Below are 27,870 nucleotides of genomic sequence, written 5' to 3' on the forward strand. Positions count from 1 at the left end.
CCTCTTGATGCATACTATCGGGCTGTGCGTTTTGCACCTGCCTCAAGACTGGGCTCTGGGAATGGAGAATCTCCTCCCCGTGGTAAAAGGTGTTTTGCCACTGTTGCTGAGAGGAGGGGAGTGGGCACTCTGTGGTACTGATAACAGACACCCAGCTACAAGGTCACGAGAATAATGAGCTTTGTGTCTGGATGGTGACACGGAAGAGACACAGGCATGATTAGTAGTTAAGATCTTTTCAGAACCATGGGAAACCACCTGCTGGCAACACAATGTGATTTGCACTTTAAACTTGACACCTACGACCTCTGGGAAGTGGATGATAAGGAACAGGTGTGGGATGGTGATGGCTTGCGTCAAGGGCCCGGCCCTCCAGGATCTTTAGTCTTCAGTGTCTGAGGGCCACTCAGAACTGTAATCGATTCAAAGGCAGTGCGTTCTGGTTCGGTCTTAACAGTCTCCCACAGTGCGTGGGGTGGCTTGGGTGTTGCTGTGATGCTGGAAACTATGCCACCGGGATTGCCGGTGGCAGCCAGGACACCCACGGTGGACAGGTTTCAGTGGAGCATCCACACGAGGTGAAAGAGTCTGGTCATCTACTTCTAAAATTAGCCCATGAAAACCCTGGGCACACAACAGAACAGCCATTGCTCAGTACGGGGCTGGAGTCTGAACTCCCAGGTTGGAAGGCACTTCTGAAACACAGTGTCCCCCACACACTGCGCTCAGCTCGCCAGCAATCATGAAGCTGACACAGAACCGGACCTCTGTCCCGCGTGGGACCTTCAGAACTGACTTGACTGCAAGTAGCAGCAATGCTCTGGGGACCCTAAGTGTGTAAGGAGTCCGAGGTACCCTGGCTTCCTCCACAACCCTTGCTTGGCTGGTGGACTCCTGCCGTCTGCAGCCACGTGCACTGAAACAGCCCTGCAGGGGGTGGACAGCTCACATCCTCTCGGCTTTCTGATGAATCATTTAGATAGGAAATCGAAAGCCTGTTCAGGTAAAAAGCCTGTTCAGGTAATTAGATCCGTGAACTCCATCCAGGTCAGGATCACAATCCTGTCCCAAGTATAGAGCTACCCCTACCCCCACTCCTGCCGCCCAGATCTGGGTGGTGGTGGTGTTAAACGCAAATTATTTTTCATTCAGTCATGGTTTCCTAGCAACAAGAAAGAAGCATCGTCTTCCTGATGCCCGTGGGAGCCAGGGAGCCAGCGCTGCAGCATCGAGCCTCCCAAAGCCAGGAAAGAACAAAATTACTGGGTCGACTCAGCTGGTGAGAGAATCTCGAAGCGGGGGCAGTGCTCAGAGCTGAGCATCTGGCAGACAGCCAGAGAGACACGTGTCACACCTGTAGGGTGTCAGGGGCTTAGTGGAGTATGGCAGTGTCCTTCAGGGTGGGGAGTCCTGTAGAAGGTGGGGCTCTGACTTCTGGGCACTTGGTCGATGACACAGCCGGAGGCGGAGACAGCAGGCATCATTTGGACAGCTCCTTTGGGATGGGGGGGGTGTTTTCAGCCGGGGGCCTTGTTTTCTTTAAAGGAATACCTAGAGAAAGGGGGGTATGACTGCCCAAACTGAATTCCAACAGAAATAAGAACCACTCACTGCCATCGAGTCATTTCCGACTCACTGGTAACCCTATATAACCCAGACTAGACCTGCCCCTGCGGGTTTCTGACGCTGACACTGGACATGTTACAAGCGTAAAGGCCTCCTCGGAGCAGCTGGTGGCTTTGAACTGCTAACATTGTGGTTACCAGCCTGACTCCCAACTCACTACACCACCAGGGCTGCAAATGGCCCTCTCTCACCTAGGAATAGCTACTAAGTCTCTGACGGAGCCTCAGCCACCACTCGATGCTTGTTTTACACAAGAGGCAACCCAAGGCTGCAGGCAGGCAGGTCCGCTTGTCAAAGATGGCCCGGCAGCTTGGTGCGCCCATGTCTCATAGAATCTCCTGAACCCCCTGCCTACTGGATTTGTGGTGGGAAATGCTCATGTTTTTAAGATTTAAACTTTTCCATGTTATGCTACTTGGAGGTTCTAATAGGAAGTTGTCAAAAAAACAAAAAACAAAAAACCTAAGAGGTGCGCATTTTAGGATGTGTAAGTTTCAAACTCAAACAGCTTTCTCAGAAGTATCACAAGGATGTGTGGAAGCAAATGTTAAGTCTCTCGCTAGTTTGGCATCTCTGCTACATGAGGAGTCCCTGGGAGATACAGAGTTAACACATGCTGGCAGTTCAAGGCCACTCAGAGCTGCCTTAGAAGGCCTAGTCATCGACTTCTCAAAATAGCCGCCATTGAAAACGCTATAGCACACGGTTCTACTCTGACCCCCACCGGCTGATCGGGAGACAGAGTTGACTGAACAGCAACTAATAAGCTATTTGAGTCCACTCCCTGGTAAGGCATTCAGTTAAGGTAGACTATATGCTACCTAAAACCTTTCCCCAAATCATAGAGTTATAAGGAGGATAATCCATGTTATTCTTTATAAACCAGACCAAACTCACTGTAGCCGAATCGAGTCAATGCTGACTCGGAGCAACCCCGCATTGGGATTCCAAGACTGTAACTTTATGGGAGTAGACTAGAAAGGCCAGTCTTTCTCCCTTGGAGCTGCTGGCGGTTTCAAACTGCCGACCATGTGGAACACAGCCCAATGTATAACCACTACGCCACCAGGGCTCTCTTGTTAGACTTTATTGTTACAGAATATTAAGGTGAAAGATGTCCTTGGCATTGTTAACTTATTCTTGTTGAGCGTCATGAGAGTCCGTTCTGATCCATAACCACCTTATGTAACTAAGGAAACCTGTCCTACAGGGTTTCATAGGCCTAAATCTTCACATAGGTTGGTCTTTCTGGGTGGGTTTGAACCAACAGATTTGAGGTTAGCAGCCAAGCACCGCCTCTTTAGCGATGACATTGGAAACTGGGTTGTGGAAGAGTCAACAGCTGGAGCAAAGACCCACCAATCAGGGGTAGAGTGGACCTGCTTCTGGCTTCCCTGCATCCAGTGTGCCCGTCTTCCAGGCATGCTTCCACCTCTCTGGCTGGTGGCATCTTCTGTAATCGACGCTCCAGTGGGGAGCAGTAACAGCATGATTGTCTTGAGCAGTTCCTGCATCTCCTGTGCAATGCTCGGACTCGCTTTCCCCTTGCTGTCGTCTCTCCATCCTGCCACGTCCCAGAAGCCTGCAGCAGATGTAGCAGCAGGAAGAAGGTTCTTAAGGAATCAAATTACCCTAACGACAAAGTCATTTAAATCCATGGTTTCCTGTCTCATCTCTGCTTATTCAGAGCTAAAGGCTTTTTCCCAATCGTCTTTAGAATCATGATCTAAATGTACATGGACAACTTCACAAATACAGAGGGTAACGGGATGCGCATGCACCGTCTCATCAGCCCTGAATCAGCAAGGGTCATATTTGGCCATATTTCTGAAATATCTTTTTGAGAAATAAAAATATTACAGTTATAGTCTATTTCCCACGCATACCTCTTCCTGGGCACCCAATTCAGGAGTAATTAATGCCTTTGTACACTTCTTTTCGGGATTTGGATTCCACTTTGACCACATAGCCTGAGCTACAATTTCTGGTTCAATGTTGGCATAGGGCTTACAGGACATGCATGGTCTCCTACTTGCCACAGCCAAACGGTCTTTCAAAGACCTCCTGGCCACAGAGTGTATAGGTGGGTCCTATAGAAAATTGTTATGAGCTGCTGCGGCAAGAGAGACTCATGAGGTCACTGTTGCAGAATGTACAGGGACGCTCAAACAAATTCAGATCACAGGCTGTTTGTGTTTGGGCGGTTCTAATCAAAGAGTCTCATCAACTCTTCTATTAGCGATTGCCTCTCTTGCTTGCTGGCTTACACAAGTGAAAGTCAATATACTCAGGAAAGCTTGAATGAGTAAAAGATGTCAGGTAATCCCTAGATATGACACACTGACCTCCAAACCACTCTCTGACTTGGAGCCTACTGGGCAGAAGAGCCTGAACCCTGTGCGCCCTCTCGGCTCCCTTCCAGAGCCCAGGACTCCATGACTGGTATTTGCAATGACACCATCCCTAACTCGAACGCTCTCTGATTTGCTGCTGTAATTCTAGGCTTAGAGAGCCCAGTCTTCCCGAATGATTTCAGGTTCGGTGTAAACTGCAAGCACCTGCTTTAATTGGATAAGCCTTTAATCATGGAGAGAAGACTCCTGAAAAAGGAAATGAAAAAAATCCTGTAAGTATGATTGAGAATCGTTTTCCTCTATTCTGTTTGGCATTGAGTAGGTACATGAATGTGCATTTATAGGGGGCTTGGTGGTAAGCAGTGGGGGGAGGGGGGGAGAGAACTCTATACCTGCAGGATAGAAGTGCAGATGGCCTGACCTGGCCTCCTTCCAGAGGCTTCATCTCTGATGCAAAGCAGGATGCTGCACCCTGCAGCCCTCCGGAGGTTGTTTCTGCTAGCTGTGTGCATGCTGCGGGTATCCCCAGTCAGAAGGGGGCCAAGGCTGGGCAGGTTTCTCATGGAAACAGGCTGAAATGTGCCCAGGGGCCCTGCATTTGAATTCCAGCTTCGTCCTCTTTATAAGTTGTTGTGCTAAGTAATTTATCTCCTTTTTCTTGCCATCTATATATATATTTTTTTAACAAAGAAGAGATCGAGTTTATCCATGGGAAGTTTTTACCTCCAGCGATCATCTTTTCTTTGACTTAGCAAAAAGGTTGTTGAAAACCACAAACCATTTTGAGAATGATGATGATGGCAACAAATGGACAAATGTGCTTGGCACAAGGGATCGGTGTGTGGATTGTGATGAGTGACATCTGAGCCCCAATAACATGATTAAAAAAAAAGATTGTGCAACCAAAAAAAGAAAGAAAGCCACAAAACACCAAAAAAAAAAAAGAAAGAAAAGTTTATCTTCAATTTCACTCAGGTGGTGTAGTATGTTATGCATTCAGCTACTAACCAGAAGGTCAGTGGTTTGAATCCACCAGCCTTTCCGAGGGAGAAAGATGAGACTGTCTACTCTCGTAAAGTCTTAAAAGTCTCAGAAACCCAAGGGGCAGTTCTACTCTGTCCTATAGGGCTGCGGAGTTGAGAATCAATTTGATGGCAGGGAGTTTGGTTTTGGTTTGGGGCATGTAGACCAACAGTAGACAATTATTCAAAAACCTCACACTAAAGACCCCACCAACTATCTCTCTTCTGTGCACCCAAATAATAATCTTTTAATAAGCGATTAATAATTGTTGGAATCAGCTACATAGGAATGTGCATAGATTTGCATTTATGTGTTTGGGAACAAAAGCAAAGGGACTTCCAAAAGTTTGTGGGAAATGGAAGTTTTCCACAAATATTTTGAAGCCTTTTGCGACATAAAGGACAAACTACAACCTGGAATGCCATCTCCGACACTTATCTCACCCAAAGAATGAAATGTCAAAATGAATATAAATATATTTGCTTTTTAATATAAAGAATGCACCTAGCATCTTGGGATTTCAAGGAAAGCATCTTGGCATGTCAGAGCAAAACTTCAAGAATTTTTAACAATCTAGAAAAGTGTTAAGTGTTCCAAAGCAAAGCTTTCGGAAGCCAGAGAAGGGCAGCTCCCGCACAGTGAGTAGCCAAGGTGTCCCGGTGCGGCAGAGAGCCTCTCCTCCTTATTAGAAGTTCACAGGCTTTCTACTCCTGTCGAGAGATACTGTCTCAGAACCCACAGGGGCAGTTCTACCCTGTCTTGGAGGGTGGCTGTCAGTCGGCCTCGACCCAATGGTGGTGAGTTGGATTTTGCTCTGGAAGGACAGGGCCGTCCGGTATCGGCACCCAAGTGGTAGTACTCAGATCTTTGTCTGCCTAGTTCTTCCCGAGGGATTTGCATTCTGGTGGGAAAAGCCTTAGGGAAAAGAACATTTCTCTTCTTACGGAATATTCTGTACCCAGTATTTATCAACTTCGGACATTCTGCCTGAGTTTAACCAGGGCAGCAAGAGAATCTTGATTTTAACAAGACGGGCCTCAATCTTTCAGTTTTTTAACATGTTTTCCTGTGGGTGAGTTTGTCATGCTCCCAGCCTTTCTATCTGAATTTAATTTTTACATACATGTAATGTAAATTAATTGTTACTCGGACAATTTTTTAACCGGCAATGTTGCAGAATCAGCACGTAAATGACAATGAGATACCAACTCCGAGACCAGAGCCGCCGGTGACTTCTCCCGTGTGCGGTCGGCAGACGGGGCAGGGACGGACGGAGCCTCTCTCGGCAGATGGAGCCCATGCGTCCATTCCCCGTGCCTCAATGCTGCTCTCTTGCTTTTAAGGGGAGATTATATCGGCATCAGACTTCGGGAAAATGAATTTGACCCCAGAGGAAGAAGACACCTCACCTTGCTAGATGAGCTGGTAAAGACAGGCATGCCGGTGCAGGTCGCATGTGCGTTATGTGTGCATTCAGGGCATCTGAGTGACCAAGAAGGCTTGTGCAGGGACCCTTCTCCCCGCTCTCCCAGGTTTCTCGCTGCGCAGATCCTGCATCCCTGGGGTGCATCGGGTACAACCGATGAACCCGTGCTGCTGCTGCTGCTGCACGGTTTACCTTCAAGGGTCACTCTCCGTATCAGACAGGCCTACGAGCTCTGACGAGAGGCTTGGTCGTGTAGTGATTATGTGTTGCACTGCTAATGCCACGTCAGCAGTTTGAAACCACCAGCTGCTCTGAGAGAGAAAGACCGGGCTTCCTAGTCCTGTAAAGAGTTACAGTCTCAGGAACCCACGTGGTGCAAGTCCACCTTGTCCTAGCGGGGTGCCGTGAGTCCGAATAGACTCGCTAGCAGTGAGGGTTTTCTGAATGTGTTTTGGCAAATGGGTGCTGCCACGTGTCCACCATTGCAGTATCACACAGGCCAGTTTGACCGCCCTCAAAATGCCCTGGGTCCCACCGACTCCTCCCTCCGCCCTTTGAGCAACCTCTGATCTGTTTATTGTCTCTGTAGCTTGTCCTGCCCAGAATGTCATCGATTGGGAATCATTCAGTGCATAGTTGTTTTCAAGATTAACCTCGGAGGATCCCTCCTCCTCCTCCTCCTCCTCCTCTCCTCCCGTGAAGATTGTTTACTCGGTCACTCCCTCCTAGTGAGCAGAAAGCAGAGTCTCAGCACATACAATCTACAGGCGTTGTTTACTGTGAAGAGAGAAATGACTAAAGAGCAAAATGAAGTCAGCCTGAAACGCTGCTCAACCCCCCACGCGTCCCCCCTGAGTTGGTTCCGACTCACAGAGGCCCAGGAAGGGCAGAGGAGATCTGCTCCACAGAGCTTCCCTGGCATGCAATTTTTACAGTACAGACGGTCATATTTCCCTGGGCTGGTGGGTTTGAACCACCAACCTTTCAGCTCATTAACCAGTGTGCCAGCAAGACCCACTGCCCATAGTGACCCTGCAGGACACAGGTGAGGGCCTCCTAGGCGTGCCGTGGCTGTAAGCCCGCAGAGAAGACTCGTCATCGCTCTCCCATGGAGTCCAAACGGGGGACGTTTCAGTGAGCAGCCGGAGACTCCCTAAGTGCCGCAGAGATGTGGTCCTCAAGTGCCGCAGAGATGTGGTCCTCAAGTGCCGCAGAGATGTGGTCCTCAAGTGCCGCAGAGATGTGGTCCTCAAGTGCCGCAGAGATGTGGTCCTCAAGTAGACTCTTCCGTTTCCTGCTTGCACGAGTGAGAGATGCCAGAGCAGAGAACACCGTTCTAAAACCATTGCTGTTACCATTCATGTTGGCACTCAGACACATACAATGTTATAGCAGTTCCCTTGAAATAAATGCTGGAAGAAGGATCTAATGCAAAAGAAATAATGAAACCCTTAGCTTTCTTCACACCGTCTCTTGGTGGTGTTGTACCCATTGGGCTGCTGACTGCAAGATCAGCAGTTTGAAACCACCAGCTGAAAGACGGGGGTCAGAAACTCACAGGGGCAGGTGTACCCTATCCTAGAGGGTTGCGCTGAGTTGGCATCGACTCACAGGCAGTGACGTTTGAGTTTGAAATCCTTGCAATGACGTGCCAGAAGGGCTCTGCCCTCTTTCTCTCGGGTTCAGGAAGTGAAGGTTTAGGAAGGCTGGCTGCCTTTCAAAACTCTCCTTGGGGGCAAAAACAACAACAACCTCTCCTTGGGTAGGATAAGCAGTTAAACACAGGCCTTCCAAATTGCACCCAGCCCAGAGAACATGGAGAACGGTGCTGTGGAATGGCCATGGGGACTTGTTACAATGGTCCGGGGGCATCCGCACTGGGCACTGGGCTGCTGGCTGCAAGGTCAATCATTGGGACCCATCAGCCGCTCCCTGGGAGAGTGCTGGTCAGGCGCTCTGCTCCGGGGCAGGGGGTTTGGTTGAGTGTAGTGCAGCTCTGGGCCAGGGGTCTGCCTTGGAACCTAGGGTTTGCATTTCTAATGAGCTTTAGACAGGGATCACCAACACTGCTGGTCTGCACCCCAAACCTTGGAGTCACCCCGATATCAAGGCTCATTTGAAAACATTTTTCTTTTCCTTCTTGGTTCGCTCTTCATTCTTGTTCAGCCTTTGGAATAAATAACTAGGTTGTTTCCAGAAAATGCTGGAGTGAGGTAGGAACCTTAAAACTCTTCCAAAAGCTCACACATACATGCACAAGCAAAACCAATCATTTTTCTTTTTGAGAGGTAGGATGAGGGGCAGCGAAGGCATGTTTTGATAGGTAACTGATGAATATGCGTCCTGAACAAGCGCTCACAAGGAAAGGGTGGCCACTAGACGAGGAAGGTGGTCCTGGTGCCCAATGAAGCAGCTGGAGGCTAACTGAGAGGCGGGTCATTCAGACCCATCAGCTGCTCTGCAGGAAAGAAGACGTGACAGTCTGCTTCGGTGAAGATTTACAGCCTGGCATACAACTTTCCTCTAGTTCTTTAATGCTTCCTCCGCCCAATATCATGATCCCAATTCTACCTCACAAATCCGGCTAGACCAGAGGATGTACACAGGGACAGATAGGAACTGACACGGGGAATCCAGGGCAGAGAATCCCTCAGGACCAGTGGTGAGAGGGCCCATACCAGAGGGTGAAAGGAAGGTGGGGTAGAAAGGGGGAACCGATTACAAGGATCTACATATAACTCCCTCCCTGGGGGATGGACAACAGAATAGTAGGTGAAGGGAGACATGAGACCGTGTAAGACATGACAAAATAATAAAAATTTATACATTATCAAGGGTTCGTGAAGGAGGGAGGGGGGAAATGAGGAGCTGATACCAAGGGCTGAAGTAGAAAGCGAATGTTTTGGGAATGAGGATGGCAACCAATGTACAACTGTGCTTGACACAATGGATGGATGTATGGCTTGTGGTAAGAGTTGTACGAGCTCCCAGTGAAGTGATTAGAAAAACAATGACAGGTTTGACAACCCGACATGGTGGTTCTACTCTGTCCTGCAGGGCCACTGGAGTCAGCGGCAACTCCGTGGCAGGGTGGGTACTGGTGCCACTACGATTAGCGTCACCTAGTGTGGTAACTCATGGTGCCCCCACCCCACCCCACCCCACCCCACCCCTGGGCCTTGTCCCACCTGAGACCACGCAGAATCCTTAGTCAAGTGTATTATCAATTTTAATCAGAAAATGATAGGCGATGAACAAACTTATAGGTTGCCCACATTTAATATTCCCTAGACTATATGAAGGCGAACACAATCAGTGCAGAAAACGTTTCTACCTTGATTTACACCATGATTACTAACGGAGCAGAAGGCTTTAATTCTTTTTCCTGCTTTCCTCTAATTATGACTTCATTTTCAAAAAAACGGTGCTGACATCGATTCCTGAAGGCTCATGAGCACACTGTTGCAGCTCAGACACTGGAAGGCTGACAGAGTCAGCGACTGCAGACACTCCAGTAGCCATGTAAACAACAGTGCTTTGGAACCAAACCAAGGGGTCCACAGGCATATCGTGATTGGGTAAAAAGATGAGATCTAATCAAGGAATTAGAAGATTAGAAAGATAAAAACTAGCACCAAGTTTTAGTCTTGTATGTTGATATATGTCAGCTGGGTTTACGAAAAAGAAAATGGTCTTGTTGTAACTACCCCAGCCAAACCCACTGCCATTGAGTCGGCTCTAACGCCTAGCAACCCTATGCAGGCTTCCTGAGACTGGGAAATCTTTATGGGAGCAGACAGCCTCACTTTTCTCCTGAGGAGAGGCTAGTGGATAGCAGCCCAATGCTTATGTCCCCGGCATCAGCAGAGCTCCTGGTGTAGTGAACAAGGATAATTTTCAAAAACAATAATTAATACTGGCAGAAACGCTGCAGAAATATTTTAGAGAGAGTCATTTGGTGTCAGTCCTTCTGACAGTGTCACCCTGTGTGTTCCACACCCCTGTATCTCCGTAGTGATGCCATGGTAACAGGAAGAAGGAGCCCTGGTGGTCAATGGATAACATTCAGCAGCTCTGAGGAAGAAAGACCTGGCCAACTCCCTATGTAAAGATGATATAGCCCAGGGAACCCAGTCGGCAGCCAGCTCTAGCCTGTCCTGTAGAATCACTCTGAGCAGGAAGCGACTTGAGGACACCCAGCAACAGGATGGGAATGGACATTCGAGTTTGTCCTTCACAATCGCCTGTAAATGAGCCCCGAGCAGCTGTGCTCACCACGGGGAATGTGCTCTGTACCCTCACGAACACCCCGCCTCCTTCGAGGCCCAGTGCCAAGAAGGCCTCCTCTCGGGATTCTCACTAGGGATCTAAGGCCCCTCCTGGCAAGTACACACAACACTTCCCTGTGCCCTGCAAGGGTGTATCTGACATTCTATATCTGACATGCTACTTGGAATCAGAAGCTCTTCTCCAAGCTCCTCTTCCTCCAATTACGACTTTTGTTCCATTTCCTCATAGACTCTGCTTTCTGGAGCGGGGTGAGGCTTACAGAAAAACTGGAGAAAGCACAGAGTGATCTGTGTACCCCCCTCTCTGGCTCATTCCTATTGTTTTCAGTGCCACCTTTCTCTAGTAAAGAAATAAGGACCGGAGGCCCCGAGAGCCTCAAGCACTCCCCTAAGAACACGAGACAAGTTGAGTTCAGATTCTCAGTTTACCATGCTTTCTGTAAATCAGTTTCCCCCGACTCCCTTTTCTGGACAATGGAAATCACACCTTTGCTTTAAATAATAACACAACCCATTGTCATGGAATTGATACTGATGTACAAACCACCCCACAGGACAGGGTAGAACTGCCCCCCAGGGTTTCCAAGGTTACAATCTTGACGGCCTTATCTTTCTCCCTGGGAACAGGTAGTAGGTTTGAACTGCCAGTCTTGTAGTTAGAAGCCCGACTCTTAATCCCCTGTTCCACAAGGACTCTCCCCCTCTACCTGCTCTAGTGGGAGATAAATAAATGTAAGGCCCGAAGAGCCCTATATATCTCTGGCTGAGCATTAGCTTATCAGACATAGTGGATGGTCTTCCCATCCTGGAGATGACAGAACAGTGGTCTAGGCATAGCTGCACGGTTGTCATTGGGTGGGGGGAGCACTCGGCCCACGTCTAAAGCTGCTTTGTTGCCCATTTCTTTCCTGTGTCCAGGCTCACTATGACTTGGCCATCAACGTTGCCTTGCGATGGCTTGATCGCTCAGAAGACTCAACGTGGCTGGAGTGGGAGGAAGTGTGAGTTGAACTCGTTTGTCATTTTAACGGGAATTAAAGAAAAATATTAATATATCAAGGTGCTCCACTCTAGCTTCATGGGCCTGACACACTTTGCTCCACCCCTCTCCCCATTTCAGCGAGAGGTACCCCTCTCTGCCCTGCACTCCTATCCAACGCCATTCACTCTCTCAGCCTTTCTCCTGCCCAATGAGCCAAGGAGCCCATTCCTCTACCTTGTGCTGCATCTACTGCCTCCTCTGTTTCTCACCATCTCCAGGGCCATTACTCCGGGTCTCCTAGATGGAAGAGGGTCAGCACAGGGATGTCTGGACCCCAGGGTGCACTCCACTCTAGACTCTTCTTCCGTGACGCTCAGGAGATTCCCCTTTCCACGCCTCTGGGATGACCCATTTTAAGCCTAGTGGGATAGCAAAACTGACGAGTCCCTTCCTTAGGATCTTATACAAGGCTTGCCGGGTACCCTAAGTGTGTTCTTAGCAGCTAACCAATCCTCTGGGTGGGTCCCAAGCAAGTAGCTCAGTCCAGGGGCCAGTTATATGTTCTGTTCTATGATCTTAGAATGCACATCTGGTACTATCTGGCTGGGTTATTAGCTATAGAAAACCCAGCTAGCGCTCCCTCCAGCTAATAGGAAGGCCTCATTGCCTCGGTATCTGAAAGGCCCGGGAGTAGGTCTGCATTGCTGGAGCCGTTGTTGGGTGCTATTGGGGTGGCCTCTAATTCAGGGCGACCCCCTACACAACACCCTGGTTTTGCAACACCCCCACGATCAGAGGGATCAGACCATAGTCATCCACCAAGTTTCACTGGATAATTTTTAGAAGCAGATTACCAGTCTTTTCTTGGTAGTTTGTCTTCATTTGTAAACTCTGCGGAAACCTGTCTGGCATCATCATAACGACAGCCAAACCTGAACTGACAGACGGGTGGTAGCTGAGTGTGCATTGCATTGACGGGGTATGGAATCTGGATCCTCTAGGTGGAAGGGGAGATATCTGCCTCTGTGTAAATCTCAAATGATGTCCTCAGGATCTGCCTCTTACTTCTCTTTCCTCCTTCTGGGCCCCACTTCCAGCTCCAGTCCATTCCATGGCAACCATAGGTGAAGGCAGAATAGATTGTAAAAGGACAGAGTTGGGTGACGAGGGCTTGATTTTCTCTCACTGGGCTGGGTTCAGGGTGGGCGACGGAATACACCATTTTAGCTTCTGGTATAGCTTTGATCCTTCAAACTTATTGAAGTTACCTCCTTCCCTAGAAGCATATAGACTTATAGGGGTATGGAAGTTCCCCCAAGCAAATTGCCCCAAGATGGGGAAAGGACACTCATTGGTTAAACTATCAGTAGTTCAGTTGCCAACGTTGAGAGCTACAACATCATCGAAGGAACAGGCCAAATCCATCACCATTATTGGGAAATGTAAAATGCAAAATGTATACTTTACTCATGGTGGATCAGCCCTATTGATTTTGGAACTAAATGGACAGCCCAGTCATTAGATTACTTATAGTTACTGTCTCAATCTTAGCAGCTATCAGGAAAAACCCACCAGTAATCAATCTTCCACTCTTATTTATTTGTATTCCATCCTTAGGAAAATGCCATTTCTTGGGAGGCCTGCATATCCAAACCGCAGAGAAAGAGAAGCAATGATTTTATCTTCTTATGCTGGGCTCTTAATGGTAAGGAAAGCATCTATTTGCATATGGATCAGCTTTGTTTCCATTTCTACATGCTTTTTCACAAAAGAAAAGTCATCATAGGACCCTATGTTTTTGTTGTGATTGTTTAACAGAACAGTATCCCCATTGAGGAAGTCTTTAAAGTTTACGGGGCTGCTGCGTCTGCCAGGTCTGGAACAAGCAAGGTAAGGGTGAACTGGAGCTATTAATAAAAGGGAATTGTAGAGAGATTTTCTTTATTTTATAGTGTTCTCTGAGATGGGCGTCGGCAAAAGACTAGAAAACTCAAGTTGCATTAAGCATTTATTAAAGACGAGAGGGCTGCCGGAGAGACCTACACGGGAGCTGTCACTGGCAGCACGCAGCAGGGTTTCTCCAGGAGTACCAATAATGCTTGTTGTCAGGTTGCCAGCTTCCTCAAGAATTGGTGTGTGTTTCCTGGGGCAAGGTTTCTGGTTTGGGCAGTTTGTGAGACTTTCCTTTTTCCGAGCTCTTTCCGGGGAGCGCTGCAGGGCTCTTTTGGGGTGGCTACGTGCACAGCATTGGACCAGGTGGGGCTGTGAGAATTGAAAATGGAGTCTGCAGCAAGGGCATCTGGGTACTTCGGCTATCCCGTGAACAACCTGTGCACAACTCAGTGACTCCGTCCAAATTCCAGCTGCCATTAGCTCTCTAGTGGTTATGGGTGTCTTTGTGAGACCTTGTCTCGGAGACCGCGTGAGCCCACCGACCCTTTTAGGAGGGAGTTTGTGGTCTGAAAGACAACAGGTGTAGGTTTTATAGTTCCACAGGTCATTGCACAAGGTCACATGGTCTGTCCCGCTCCTAGGGTGGCCTTTATACCCTCCTCAAGGCACAGGTTTGGCAACCTGCGGTTTCTCCATAGATTGCCTGCTTCCTTGAGTAATTCCATTTTTACAGCCTAATTTCCTCTGGGTACCTTGGCTGACAAGAGCTCCGCCATGCATGCTCAGGTGCTAGTGGTGAAATAAGACATTTTAAATCAAATCGAAACAAAGAAGATGCAGGTATACTTTATCGGAGTTACAAATGTGTGGATCGCAAAACACCTCTCTGGCTGGAAGACAGATTCGTGACAGATGTGTGTTGTATAAGGTTGGCTCGGGGCAGTAAGCAGCACCAGGTCTGTAGTCTAGAGTCCTGTGTGTCTCTAATTAACGTGGTTTCTCACTTGTGCTCTTTGGAATGTAGCTCTCTGGGGCAAAAGTCACCTGGTTCCGTCTCCTGGTAAATGATCTTGGCTCTCGCCACATTTCTCTTTCCCATGGAACGGCTTGGCAATCACAGCGAGTAAAAGGTACAAGGGCCTCGGAGACCAGAAGCCTAGTTTTGAGCCCAGACTCTACCACAATGGATCTCTAAAGAGGCCATTTCCTTCCCTGGGGCCCCTTACAGTGTGGCCCTGGTGGAGCAGTGAGGGATGCTTGTCTGCTAACCCAAACGCTGGCACTTCAGATCCACCAGGCCTTCTGCAGGAGGAAGAGGGAGCAGTCTGCTCCCGGTTCTACTATGCCCCATAGGGTCACGGTGCATCAGAGTTGACTAGATGGCCAAGGGGTTTGGCTAATCCTTGTCTCAGAAAATCAATGGAATGCTCTGAACACTTTTAGGCAAGTTCAGTTTTTCCCTGATTTGTGAACATCTGGTAAGCATTTAAGCATGGCTCACCATTTAATGGTGAAGTGTTGATTGCTGTAGATGCCACTGGGCTGGACGCAGGAAGAGGAAGAAGAGGCAGAGGAGGGAGCAGGGGTGTGCAGGGGGAGGGTGGAAGGCGGGGAAGGAAAGGGAGAGCCAATGCCTGAACCCCAGGCCTCCCATTTAGACCATGTTTGATGGCCCCCACAGGCTTTAGAAGGGAAGCCAGGGGGAGCAGGGCGAGGGCCGCAGGAGGGCCTCCCTCCCTTGTTCTCCTGCTCAGGCCGCACAAGCAGTGATGTGACATACCGCAGACCCCCAGGCCAAGAGCAGGAGTCAAGTAACTAAGTAGGAGTCCAGTCTGAGGCCTGCGATGGCCCCGCGCCCATTGCCCTGTCATCTTGATCCGTGTGCAGCCTGTCTAGAGTCTTGAGCCCGTCGCCTTGCACGTATCCCTTCCTTTGTTCAGTCTAGTGGAAGGCGCCAGGGTCACAATCGTGAGCAAGTCAGACACGCTGGCTTTTCCCATGGATCTTACAGCCAACGTTGCAGCGTGTGTTCTAGCTGGGCTGAGATGCCGGTCGCCTGGGCCTGCTGCCTCTCAGAGACCAAGCTGCTCCTAGCTTGGAAAGAAACCCAATTCCACACTCTCTTCAATGGCTGAGCAAGTATACAGCTTATTCCTGCTCCTTTGCCTGAAGCTTGCTTCCCACCAGGCTGGTCTCTTCTCCTTTCCTCCACCCCCAGCACCACATCCACATCCATAACCCACAGCTCCTTCTAGCCCAATCACTGTGCTTCCCCTCCTCATCTGCTGCAGGGTGGGTTCAGTCCAGGCTTGGGACACACAGGACTGTAGTCTCCACACAAGGAGCAGGAGAGCAAATACTGAACATCGCCTTCCTGGAGAGAATGGCTCAGGGAATCCCCACTTGAGTGGAGTCATCAGCAGAGAAAACTGGCAGACATGGGTGGGTGAGTAGCCCACCGAGGCAGGTTCGTTTAGAGGCAGACATGCTACGTAGGGGTGGGTTGGCCAGCCTAACTCTCTATCATCAATTACCAATTAGCTCATTAAAGAGTCACCTTTCTTCAGCACCTCCTCTGGTCTGGTGGCACAGCGGTCAGGCTGTCAGTTCAAATCCACCAGCTGCTCCCTAGGAGAGCGATGTGGCCGTGTGCTGCTGTGAAGACTGAGAGCCTGGGAATTCCTTCAAGGCGGTTTTACTCTGTCCTGTAGGGTCACCATGAGTTGTCATCAACTGGACAAGATGGAGTTAATTTTTGGTTTCTGCTCAGGAACACATAGTCCCCATCCTCACAGTTCTATCACGGGCTGCCAGAAGAACGAACCAAACTGTCTCAGAGGAAGAACAGCCAGAGGCTCCCTAGAAGTGAGGATGCATATAAAATATATACAGTGACCACGATCACAGCCCAGATTGTACACAGACTGCATGAGAACCACCAGGCAAGGCCTCACAAGCAGAGATTCCCCCCAAAGGCCTGCATGCGTGTATTGTCGCCCATGTGCTCGTTATCCTGAAAAATGACGCTTCAACTTATTGAGGATTTCATTTTACTTGTATCATAATCCAGGCTTATAGAAGCAGCAGTCAGGAAATCAAATGATGTGCTGTCCTGGGCAAGTCGGCTGCCCAAGCCCCCTTTATATTGCGTCAAACAGCAAAGAACGTCCCTTGGAAGAAGCAGGTGTGCCTGACTTCTGTCAGGGTGTCTTCAGCAGCCTCACGCGCACACAAGCTGGGCGATTCATAAGGAAGCTTCAAGAAGAACATGCCGTTGAATGAGGATGTCGTCGAGGATGGTGGCAATGTCAGGGGCTGCCAGCAGAACACACAGATCTGTCTCGGAGCAGGAACGGGCAGCCTGCTCCCTGGAAGAGAGTGCAGACCGCATCTATTTTGGACGAGCTATCGGGAGAGACCCGTCCCTAGAAAAGAGCGTCACACTTGGAAAGGCAGAGGGTCTGTGAAAGAGGCAGACTCTCTCTTAACGAGATGGGCTGACACAGCAATGGGCTGCAGCATAACAACAATGTGAGCCTGGTGCGGGGCCGGGCAGTCCTCACTGTGTCGTCCACTGGGCCACCGTGCGCCAGAGCCGACCCACGGCACCTAACAAGTCAGCGGCAGTTTGTCCTGGATCAGCACTGGGATTTCGGATCCCAGTTCCATCTGTTACCGGGAGAATAATGCTGGACAAGTTTTCTAATCAATATGCCTCAAAAGGAGCCCTGCTGGTGCTGGGCATTGGGCACTGGGCTGCCCCCTTCAAGGTTGGCAGATCGAATCCACCTGCTCTTCCTCAGGGAAAAATGAGACTGTCTGCTCCCGCCAAGAATTACAACCTCAGAAGCCCTATCCTGAGAGCTGCTCTGAGTCAGACTTGACTCTGGCAGTGAGGACTTCTTGTTTTCTAAGCCCCCGTGTCATGTGCAACTGCAGGGACAGCGAAGTAGGCTTGAGAAGGCTGTGAAGGGAGTTGGTACCAGTAAATCCCTGAGTGCTTGGCACAGATGCCCTCACAATGATGGCTATAATTAGCATCCGGTGTGTGGAGGTTATCTGATTTCTTCTGCCTTCCTCCAAGTCAGGGTTTCCCACCCGTGGCACTATTCACAATTGGGGGATTGTCCCGTCCCACGGGAACTTCAACGTGGATCCTGGAAGAGAGAGTGGGAATTGGGGCAACAAGAGGCACGGAGAATGGAGACAAGACAATAGCTTGATCAAGTCTTGTTTAATGAACAAAGGGTTACAGCTTACATGGGCCAGCAGTGGGGGAAGCACCCGTCTCACATGCCAATTAGGCTACTTTGGTGATGGACCAAGCAGGGAGTTCAGAGGAGCGCGCCCTGCCCGTGAGTCAGTAACGGCTTACAGTCTTCAACCAGGTACGCGGAGTGGCCGGTTTATGCAAATCAGGCATAGGCGAAGAACATCACACTTTGTTTGCTTAAGCTTTACAGGCTGGGTACTTTCTGGGAATGCTGACCACAAAACAGAATCTCACAGACAGATAGAGACTTCCTTATCTATGTCTGGCAAGCTAGGAATGTCAAACACAGCTGCAGTGCTCTGTCGCATAAGCTGGGGTAGAAGAATGCCCAGAGCTCAGGCTAATAAATTCCAAGTAATGGCCGGCCTCATGGCTCCGGACAGGGGATGGCCATTCTTGTCGCAGCGGGCTGCCTGGGGCTGCCCAGGGCAATATAGAATGCCTAGCAGCACACTGGACTCCCACCAATGAGATTGCCAGTAGCACCCCCCTCCTAGATGTGAGGACCAAATAGATCTCCCGGCACGCCAGGCTCCCTAGTGGGGGTGGGAGAGGGTGATCACGGCAGGTGGAGACCTGCTGCTTTAAATATGAAAAAGTGAAATCGCTCATCAGGGTCTTAGGTGTAATTATTAAGACCACTTTATACCAGTGTAAACTTTTCCCTACTTTGGACACCCAAGGATCATAAAAGACACGTTTTGAGAGATGAATCTGAAAATCGCAGGGGCTCCCCATGTGGGCTGGTAGTTTGAAAGACCGGCAGCTCCTTGGAAGGCAGAGGACGCCCTTAAAGAGCGACAGTCTCAAAATCCGCAGACACGGAACCGGATGAACGGCTGCTTGGGGCCACGGCAGGGGAGGTGGGCGGCACATGGGGAGCTGATACCGATGAGAACCAGAAAGAAGACGACTTTCTAAAATTGATCGTGGTGGTGATTGTACAACTCTTCTTAATCGATCGAACTGTTGACATTTATGATCTGTGACTTATATGCCAAGACAATAATAAATTGAAAAGAGTTAGTCTCAGAAGGCCACAGTTCCGTTCTACCCTGTCCGATAGCGTTGCCGTGACTCGGAATCGCTGCAGTGGCCGTCGCAGGCAGATGGTCACGCCTGCTCTCTGCTGCAAGAGTGCGGGCTTGGCCTTTGTGGGCCCCACCGGGACCTTCTCCACATCCTGAAGAAGGAATTAGCCAGACTGCTCCTGCTTAGTGGAAATGTGGCGTTTCAGTGACTGTCTGGGCTGTCAAAATATCCCTTTGGGATTTAACGTAATTGCCAAAGACAGAGCTATCTGGTCAGAGATGAAGCTGTTTAAAAATAAAATCTGTCTCTTTAAGGGCTCATCTTTCATGGCTGTGTAATATCTAACTGAACTTTGATGCCTCTTGGTAAAATGTCTCTTAAGTAACAGCGAAAATCATTCCCAAGCAAAAGCTTAACCCCCTGGTGAATATTAATGAGATTAGGTAGAATTTCCAGCAGCTGATACCGATCACAAGACACAATGTGGGGACTGTTTCAGCTTGAATGCTTTCTCGAGTCCAGGACTCTGTGCTGCCACCTGCTGACAGGAACGGATCAAGACCAAGCAGTTTTTCAGGAGCTGTGGTTCAGGAGCCCTGGTCAGGTGTCATGGTTAAACCTTAGGCTGTGATCCCGCAAGGTCACCTTTTGGAAACCACCTGCGGCTCCAGGGGAGGAAGACGGAGCTTTCTACTCCTGCAAAGACTTACAGGCTCGGAAACTCACAGGGACGCCTCTCCCCTGTTCTGGAGGGCCACTGTGAGTGAGGACTGACTTTCTGGGGGTGACTGTGTTTGGGTTTGATTGCCTGTGTTTGTGGATGTGCTTCGTGAGGGTTGCCTTTGAGTTTCTCCCAGCCGTGTGATCCCGGGGCACACAGCATGAAACACGGCCCAGAGGATTTTCACGGTCTGATTTTCAGGAGATTGCCAGGCCTTTCTTCGTAATTCTTCATGGTCTGGAAGCTCCGCTGAAACGTGTGCAGCGCTGTGCTCAGAGCGTCCCCGGACAGACCGCTGGTGGCTGTGCATGAAGAGCAAGGGCTAGCCACTGACCCCCGGTCGCCTGAGGTTCCACCGCCGGAATTCTACTGCGAGCCTGTGGCTGCTGAGAGCCATTGCTGAGGACTTTGAACCCCTTAAAAAAAATCAACTAAGGACCTCACACAAGATCATAATTATTTACAACTTACTTTAGAAAAGTATAAAATGCCCTACTACTTTTAGACTGAAGAAAACAGATAGATCCAGGGTGCAGTACAGCATCGACGAAACATACAACATCCCTCTAGTTCTCTAATCCATCTTCCTCCTACTATTATGACCTCAGTTCTACCTTACAAATCCTGCTAGACCGGTGTATGTACATTGGTACAGATAAGAGCTTTCAGTACATGGCACTGAGGCTACACAAACTCCTTAGAAACAGTAATGGGAGTAACAATTCCATGAGGGTGTGGGAAGGGAAGAGGGGGCAAGGGGAAACTGACAGCAGTGATGGCGGTATAAACCCCCTTGAGAGGGACGAATATCAGAATTGTAGCTGGAGTGATATATGGGATGGTGTGAGATATGTAAATTATAAATAATAATGTATAATATATTAAGGGCTCCTGAGGGTGGTAGGGTGGGGGAGGTAGGGAGTAAAGAGGAGCTGATATTAAAGGGCTCAAAAAGAAAGTGTTTTGAAATTGATGATGGCAACATGTGTACAAGTTCACTTGATATAATCGATGTATGGACTGTTATAATATACGTAAGAGTCCCCAATAAAGTGATTTATTTATTTAAAAAATAGATTTTGACAACAACAGAATGGAAAACAGAGAATAATTCTTCCTTCCACAAACTAAAGCAGGTGATGGAAGGAGCCCCTGCTCCAGGTGTTGTAGAAAGAGAGGGCGGGCAAGGGGGCAGGAAAGCAAAAGCCAATGATTGGGAATGCAGGCCACCAGAGCATTTACTGTCCCGTCTCCCGGAGCCCTAGCCAGACACCTGACCTACCAGCCTTCAAGGACATCCAGAGTCACATCCAAAGTCCAGGTCATGCTCTTCACAGGCAAACAAACCCTGCCTTCTGCCAGCACTGTGGCCTTGCATAAGCTATTTAACTTCTCTGTGCGCTGTCGAGTCCATTCCCACACATAGCGGGCTCTACAGGACAAGGAAGAACTGTCCCGGGGCATCTCCTAAATTATAATCTTTACAGAAGCACGGGGCCAGGTCCTTTCTCCTGCTGACCGGCTAGTTAGCAGCCAAGTCCTGAGCCCAGCGTGACAGAAGTTACTCAACTGCGAGAAGTCGCTCTAGATTTAGGAGTCCCATTGCATTAGGATTAAAGGAGACTATGAATATCATGAGTTAAATTAAGCAAGATGCTGGGCACAGAGTACAGTCCCGGTGGCACACTGGGTTAACCACAAGTGGGCAGTTCAAACTCACTAGTTGCTGCGTGGGACAGAAATAAGGCCGTCTGCTTGCGTAAATATTTACAGTCCCGGAAACCCAAGGGGACAGTTCTACTCTGTCCTATGGGGTTGTTGTGAGTTGGAACTGAGTCAAGACAGTGGGTTAGTGGGCATGGGACCAGCCTCCAATATTAGCTGGTATTGTTTCCATGATCACCCCTCCTCAAGCTGGCCAGTGCCCTCCCTCCTCTGTCAGGCCCACTGGACAGCTGGTCGGGCCTCTGCAACAGGCCTTTCTTACCCCTCTCCGACTTCTGCAGCCCTGACCTGCGGCCCTGGCTCTGACAACTTAGCAGGAGGATGCGAACTTAGATGAACTGGGCACAGAGGGAGACGTCTTTTCATAAGTTCAGTGTGGCCAGAGTGAAAGGCTTGAAAAATTACTTTCAATATCAATTATGCCCAGTACTGTTAACAATATAAGGACCAAGCAATCCAATAAACCGGCCAAGTATATGACATGAAACAATATCCACTCCCTCCAGGGCCATGCCTCCTGCTCATCAGGTACTGCTGCCTTGAATTATGCGTTTATCTACTCTCTTTCTTCCTTTCTAGTCTTACGACCTGTGTGTCCTTAAACACCATAGTATTTCATGTCCCATATTTTTGGGTGTTACAGAAATGGAGAAATAGCAAATGTACTAGGGTCAGGATTTCCTTGCTGTCTGCTCACATGTGTTCCTGGCATTCATCCATGTGGTTGCAGTAGCTGTGGTTTATTTTTGAGGCATCAAGTTATCCCATGGTAGGAACATGCCACGATTTACTTGAACATTCTTCTACCTTAGACCTTTTGGTTATTCATTGTCACTTGTACCATGTGAGAGTTTCTGAGTGGTGTGTGCTTAGGAGCGAAATTCTGGGCCCTAGAATATGTGCATCCTCAACCATCAGTTGCTGTTGTTAGCTGCCTTGAGGTCTGTATGACAAAGCAGAACTGCTCCATAGGGTTTTCTAGGCGGTAAAGGCCCCGGTGGTGCAGTAGGTCACACTGTCCTGCGAACCAGACATTCAAACCCACCAGGTGCTCCGTGGGAGAAGGGCAAGACTGTCTGATTCACAGACTCATCAACCCCAAGGAGCAGGGCCACTATAAATCAGATTTGACTTCATGTCAGTGAGCTGTGTTCTTTACATCCTTATAGGGGAAGCCTGCCAGTTCTTTCACCCAGAGAGCCTCTGGGTGGCTTCAGAAGGGCAGTTAATCAACTAGTCAATAGCACCGCTATGGCTATGTGCCAGGCGCCCCTTAATGTTGGGTAGGCAAACGCATAACCATTGTGCTACCCCGTACCAACTGCAACTACTCTTCTACTTGCAAGGGAGGTCGCTACCCACACGTGAGGTTTCCCGGCTGTGAAATGTCGTAGACGGTCCGCCAAGAGAAGATCCCCAACAAGATGGATCCAGCAATGGGCTCAAGCAGAACAGTTGTGAGATGGCGCGGGACCAGGCAGCGTGTCGTTCTGTTGTCCCTCGGAGTGCTGTGAATTGGAGCAGACTCAGCAGCACCTGATGACGACAACAACAGACTGCTGCCTGCCTTTTCAGCGTTGTAGGGTAGCCTGCTTCTGTTCTCACTGGTATTCTCCTGCTCACGAATGGACAGCCAGTCACTCAGGTTTCTTCTTCACTTTTCTCTATTGTTCTGTTGGATCACTTGGCTTTTTCTTTTTGATTTATAGAATCTCAGCTTTCTGGAAAAGGAAGGCTGTAGGAGATAGGCAGCTCACTCTTAGATTGTCTAGTACTGCTCTCATTTGGAATATGTCCCTTTTCCTGGATCAACATTAAAGCGTTTTCGAGCATACAATCTTGCAACCTCCCAACCACATGCCCAAGACTTTGGAGCAGACAAAATGCCTCTACTCGTTTGTATGCGCTGTTTGTGTTTTCGGAAACATTAGGGCCTGAAGCACATACTCAACTGCTTTGACGTGTAGGAAGAGAAGTCTCTCAGCTCCTGCCTCAGTAACAGCAAAACGGTGGTTCGGTTCAGTTGCTGCTCCCGGTGCAAAGCTGGTAAGCCTTCCCATCTACTCCCGTCACCCCTTTATGATGTAGATACCTGCCAGAGCCTTCTTTTCATGAAGGTTCCCACGTACCTTCATATGCCCTCAATCTCTTGCCCTCAGCCTTCCAGGACCTGCCTTCAAGTCCAGTCAGTTTGTTACTAAAGTCCATGCCTGAAGTGCTGCTGTCTTGAGCAGCATGGCAGGTGATCAACTTATCAATAGCATTTTAGGGCCCACTCTGGGCCAGGCACTCTCGGAAGTTAATTTAGATACCTGGTCTTCCTGCCTTTACACTCCCCTTCATTCTGCACACAGCAGCCAAAGCGATCTTTGTACAAGTCTAAATCAGGCCTGTCTCATTCCCGCCAGAAAATATTTCTGTGGCTCTCCATTGCACCCTGGAGCCAAAACCGGTGTGCACACGACAAGGTCTGCCTGAGTCCCATCTCCCTCTTTGGCCTCAGTTACAGTTTCGCCTTCTCCTTGTGCTCTATTCATATGCGCTCTGGTTCTGGAAAGCACAGTTGATCCTGAGACCTTTACTCCGGCCTTTCTTGTTCTCCTTCCTAGGAGTGCTTCTCTCCGGTGGTGGTCAGCTAGGTCCTCTAGAGAAGCAAGACCAGTATCTATCTATCTATCTATCTATCTATCTATCTATCTATCTATCTATCTATCTATCATGAAAAGGGCTTAAAGCATGGGGTAGCATGGGCAACAATCTTCACGCTGGGTACTCCTATGTGGGCACATCTGCATGTGGGCGGACCTGCCTGGAGATAGATGGAGGAGCGGTGTCTCAGTTCCTAAGACCATCAGAAATATGTGTTTTCCAAAGGTCTTAGTTGACCCCTGTGAACAGTTCATTTGACCCCCCAAAGGGGTCGCGACCCACAGGTTGAGAACTGCTGTTCTAGATAATTCTATCAGAAATGACTGCATATCACCTTGTTTCATTCATTTATTAAAAACAGTGCAATGTGTGACGGTACTGGGCGGCTAACTATTGGTCTATTGTTAGTCTCTCCACACTAGATTCCCAGACCCAGCAGGGAGGGCTCTTGTCTGTCTTACTGACCAAAGCTTCTGAAACAGGATCTGCCTCTAAGTAGGTGCTCGTTTAAACAGTTACTGAAGGAATGAGTGAAGGGAACGTTTTAGCCCCCAAAGAGTTTTCTGTGTGGTGTAACAGACAGGTTGTCCCTAACTGTAACACACTGAGGTTGTGATATGCTACTGGTGGTGTAGTGGTTACGTGTTGGGCTGCAAGCTGCATGGTCAGCAGTTTGAAACCACCAGCAGCTCCATGGGAGAAAGACTGGACTTTCTACTCCTGTAACAGTTACAGGGAGCCGCTATCAGTCAGCATTGACTCGATGGCAGAGAGTTTGTTTATGGACCATGTGCTTCCATCCTTGGGCTCGGCGTGGGAATGGTTGCTGTGGATGGCGCAGGACCATGCCGTGTTTCATTTCATTGTGCACAGGATCTCTGTGGGTTGGAACTGACTCAGCCTAACAACCACCAGCACCGGCACCTAGCAACAAGTATGTGCTTTGTGATCATCTTGGAGTGAGTCAAAGAGCTCTGTCTTGGGACTGGGGAGGGCCAGCAGAGAGGAAAAGGGCTGGGGACATCAGGGCACGTTTGTCAGAAGAGAAGGTCTTTGAGCTGCACTTTCAAGGGAAAGTGGAAGATGTGCAGACAAGGCAGGAAGAAACGGCCGGCCAGGCCATGGGAGCAAACTGAACAGCGTCAGCGCGTGAAAGGGCGTCCTAGGCAAAGGTTACCAAGCACGTGGTTAAAAAGCAGCACGAGGAAGTTTGTGCCATTTGAGTCATCAGGGGTATGGTACTTATCCCTAAGGACGACAGGCTACGAAACAGGCTCAGTGCTGTCACCGGCACATGGTAACGGCACACACTGTGTCAGCTTTTAAAAGTCAAACTGTTTTCCTTCCAGGCTCCCCGAGCTCCGCCTCTCCGCCTCTCCTTGCACCCCTGTGCCATGTTAACAGCACCCAAGGCGGCCGAATATGCCCGCAAACAGAGTAAGCCTGTTTATCTCTATCTGCAGCAAGATGAGGAGTTTGGCTCCCAACTAATGGCAGAGTTGTTATAGCAATGTGATTTCTCTGTCTGGTTGAATTAATAAAGCAAAGAATCAGGAGCCTTTGTGATCTTATTCCCCTCCCCTGCTGCACCCCATTACCAAGAGCTGGGCAGGCCTTCTCAGACCTCTGGCAAAGGGAGCAAAGCACTCCAGAAGGAAAGGGTGGAAACTCTGGGTGGACACATGTTTCCACAAACATGGTTTTATGTACAGATGTGGTCACTGTAGGTGTCAAGTTCAGAAGAGGAGCAGCAAATAAAAATGCCACCCACAGCTATACCAGGGGCCAAGGAGCCATGGGATGGAAACCCTCGAGATGCGCCCCTTTGAGCACACAGCCGGAGAACAAAGTAAGTGTAAAGCACGGATGGAACAACGTGGATTTATGGTGTGGTGAAGAAGCCCTGGGGCATAGTGGGTTCCACTTTGCACGAGCTGCTAGGGAAGTGGTTCAAATCCGCCGCCCGCTGCTCGCGGGGGAAGCTGCTCATGAGGATTTATAATGTCAGGGACCCACAAGCACCGTTCTTCTTAGCCCTATAGGGTCGCCCTGAGCTGGAATCGACTCACTGGTAGTGAATTGGGTTTTGGGTTCCAGATGGTGCTGTTGGGTAAGCCTTGGGCTGCTAACTGCAAGTTGGAGAGTTCAAAGGAACCGGTCACCCCTAGTGAGAAGGATGAAGCCGTCTGCTCCCACAGAGTTGCAATCTTGGAAACTCTCTATAAGGATTATTATGAATCAGAATTGACTGAGTGGCAGTTGAGGGAGTTTATGAGTTGGAACCAAATTGATGGCAGTGGTCAGGTTGGTTTTTTATAGTTTATAGTGTTTAAAGTCCTTATGGTGTAGTGGGTTAAGTATAAGGTTACTAGACGTAAGGCTGGCTCAAATTCACCAGGCATTTTAAGGGGAAAAGATGAGGCTGCCTGCTCCCATACAGACTGACAATCTTGGGATGCCGGAAGGGCAGTTCTGCTGCGCCCTGTGGAGTGGCTATGAGATGACGTCAGCTCGAAGGCAGAAGGTAATAGGACAGTTAAAGGATCTATTCTTTGGAGTCACATGCTCTGGGTTTGGAACTAGAGCTCATCACTTACCAGCTGTGTGGCTTCCGTCATTTGAATTAATTTCTCTGTGCCTTAATTTCTTCCTCTGCAAATGGGGAAAATGATGGTGCCTACCTCTTAATTTTGTTGGGATAATCCACCAAGATTACTCATGTGATGTAGCTGGAACAATGCTGGGCCCAGAGTGAAAGCTTACGGAAATATTAACCATCACTAACTTTTATGTATCTGAGATTTAGCCACAAGTTCATTAACTGTCATTTTGTCAATTCAAAGAAATGTGCGGAGTAGAACATTTAGACGCATGCTATTGCTCCAAACGTTCTTATCCGCTAAGCCGTGCTCACTAGTGAGAATCATCTCTTCGTCTGCTTGCCTTCTCCTGCTCCATCCTTGCCCCTCGCATTCCCGGTGTGGTCGTGTTGCAGAATCCAGAGACTGGTCAGAAATGGCAGGACAGTCAGAGAGGAGGCACAGGTTGCTGGGGTTCTGGTTGGAGTACCCTATTGTCATGTGAAAAATGAATGGCATCTTTTCTTTCTTTTTTTTTTGAGTTAATAAATACAACTTTTATTTAGCCAGAATCTCCTTGTCTTTCTGCTTATATTTTGTAACAAAATATTCAGAGGATAATCATTTGTGTCCTGTAATTCAACCCAAATGTTAGGCTATGATGATCAAATGAATAAACATTCCTTGGAGACCTTTAATTAATTGTTAAAATAATTTCTTAATATTTTCACTTTATTTATAGCCCAAGTAAGTCCTGTCATCTATTTCTTTTTTTTTAATCTTTTTATTGGGGCTCATAAGGCTCTTATCACAATCTGTACATACGTCACATGAGCAAAGCACCCTTATACATTCGTTGCACTCGTCACTCTCATAATTCACCTTCCACTTGGGTTCCTGGAATCAGCTCGGTTTCCCTTTTTTTGCCCCCATCCCCTCCCTCCCCGATCCCACCCCTGGTCCCTTGATAGTTTATAAATAATTATTATATCTTATCTTACACTCCTCGGCGTCTCCCCTCACCCGCTTCCCCCTTGACAATCTCCCAGAGAGGAGGTTACACATAGATCTCCGAGATCGGTTCTCCCTTTCTACATGCCCTTCCCTCCTGGTGTCGCCACTCCCACCGCTGGTGTTGAAGGGTTCGTCTGTCCTAGATTCCCTGTGCCTCCAGATCCCCACTGCACCGCTGTACATCCTCTGGTACAACCAGGTCCGCAAGGCAAGGTAGGATTGGGGTCATGATGGTTGGGAGGGGAGGAAGCGTTCAGGAACTAGAGGAAGGTTTTGAGTTTCAT

The 27,870-nt window shown here is 48.9% G+C and overlaps 1 protein-coding gene across 1 annotated transcript; it reads left to right on the forward strand.

Annotated features, from left to right (window-relative positions):
* Positions 1–4,211: 4,211 nt before the first annotated feature.
* C13H2orf80 (chromosome 13 C2orf80 homolog) lies at positions 4,212–25,501 on the forward strand. The gene is made up of 6 exons (XM_075529063.1): positions 4,212–4,252; positions 6,347–6,428; positions 11,637–11,719; positions 13,318–13,405; positions 13,519–13,590; positions 25,343–25,501. The coding sequence occupies exons 1-6, from the start codon at positions 4,212–4,214 to the stop codon at positions 25,499–25,501; spliced, it is 525 nt and encodes a 174-aa protein (XP_075385178.1).
* The last annotated feature ends 2,369 nt before the right edge of the window (positions 25,502–27,870 follow it).

The sequence above is a fragment of the Tenrec ecaudatus genome, chromosome 13, assembly GCF_050624435.1.
Source record: "Tenrec ecaudatus isolate mTenEca1 chromosome 13, mTenEca1.hap1, whole genome shotgun sequence".
In the NCBI taxonomy this organism is placed as follows: domain Eukaryota; kingdom Metazoa; phylum Chordata; class Mammalia; order Afrosoricida; family Tenrecidae; genus Tenrec; species Tenrec ecaudatus.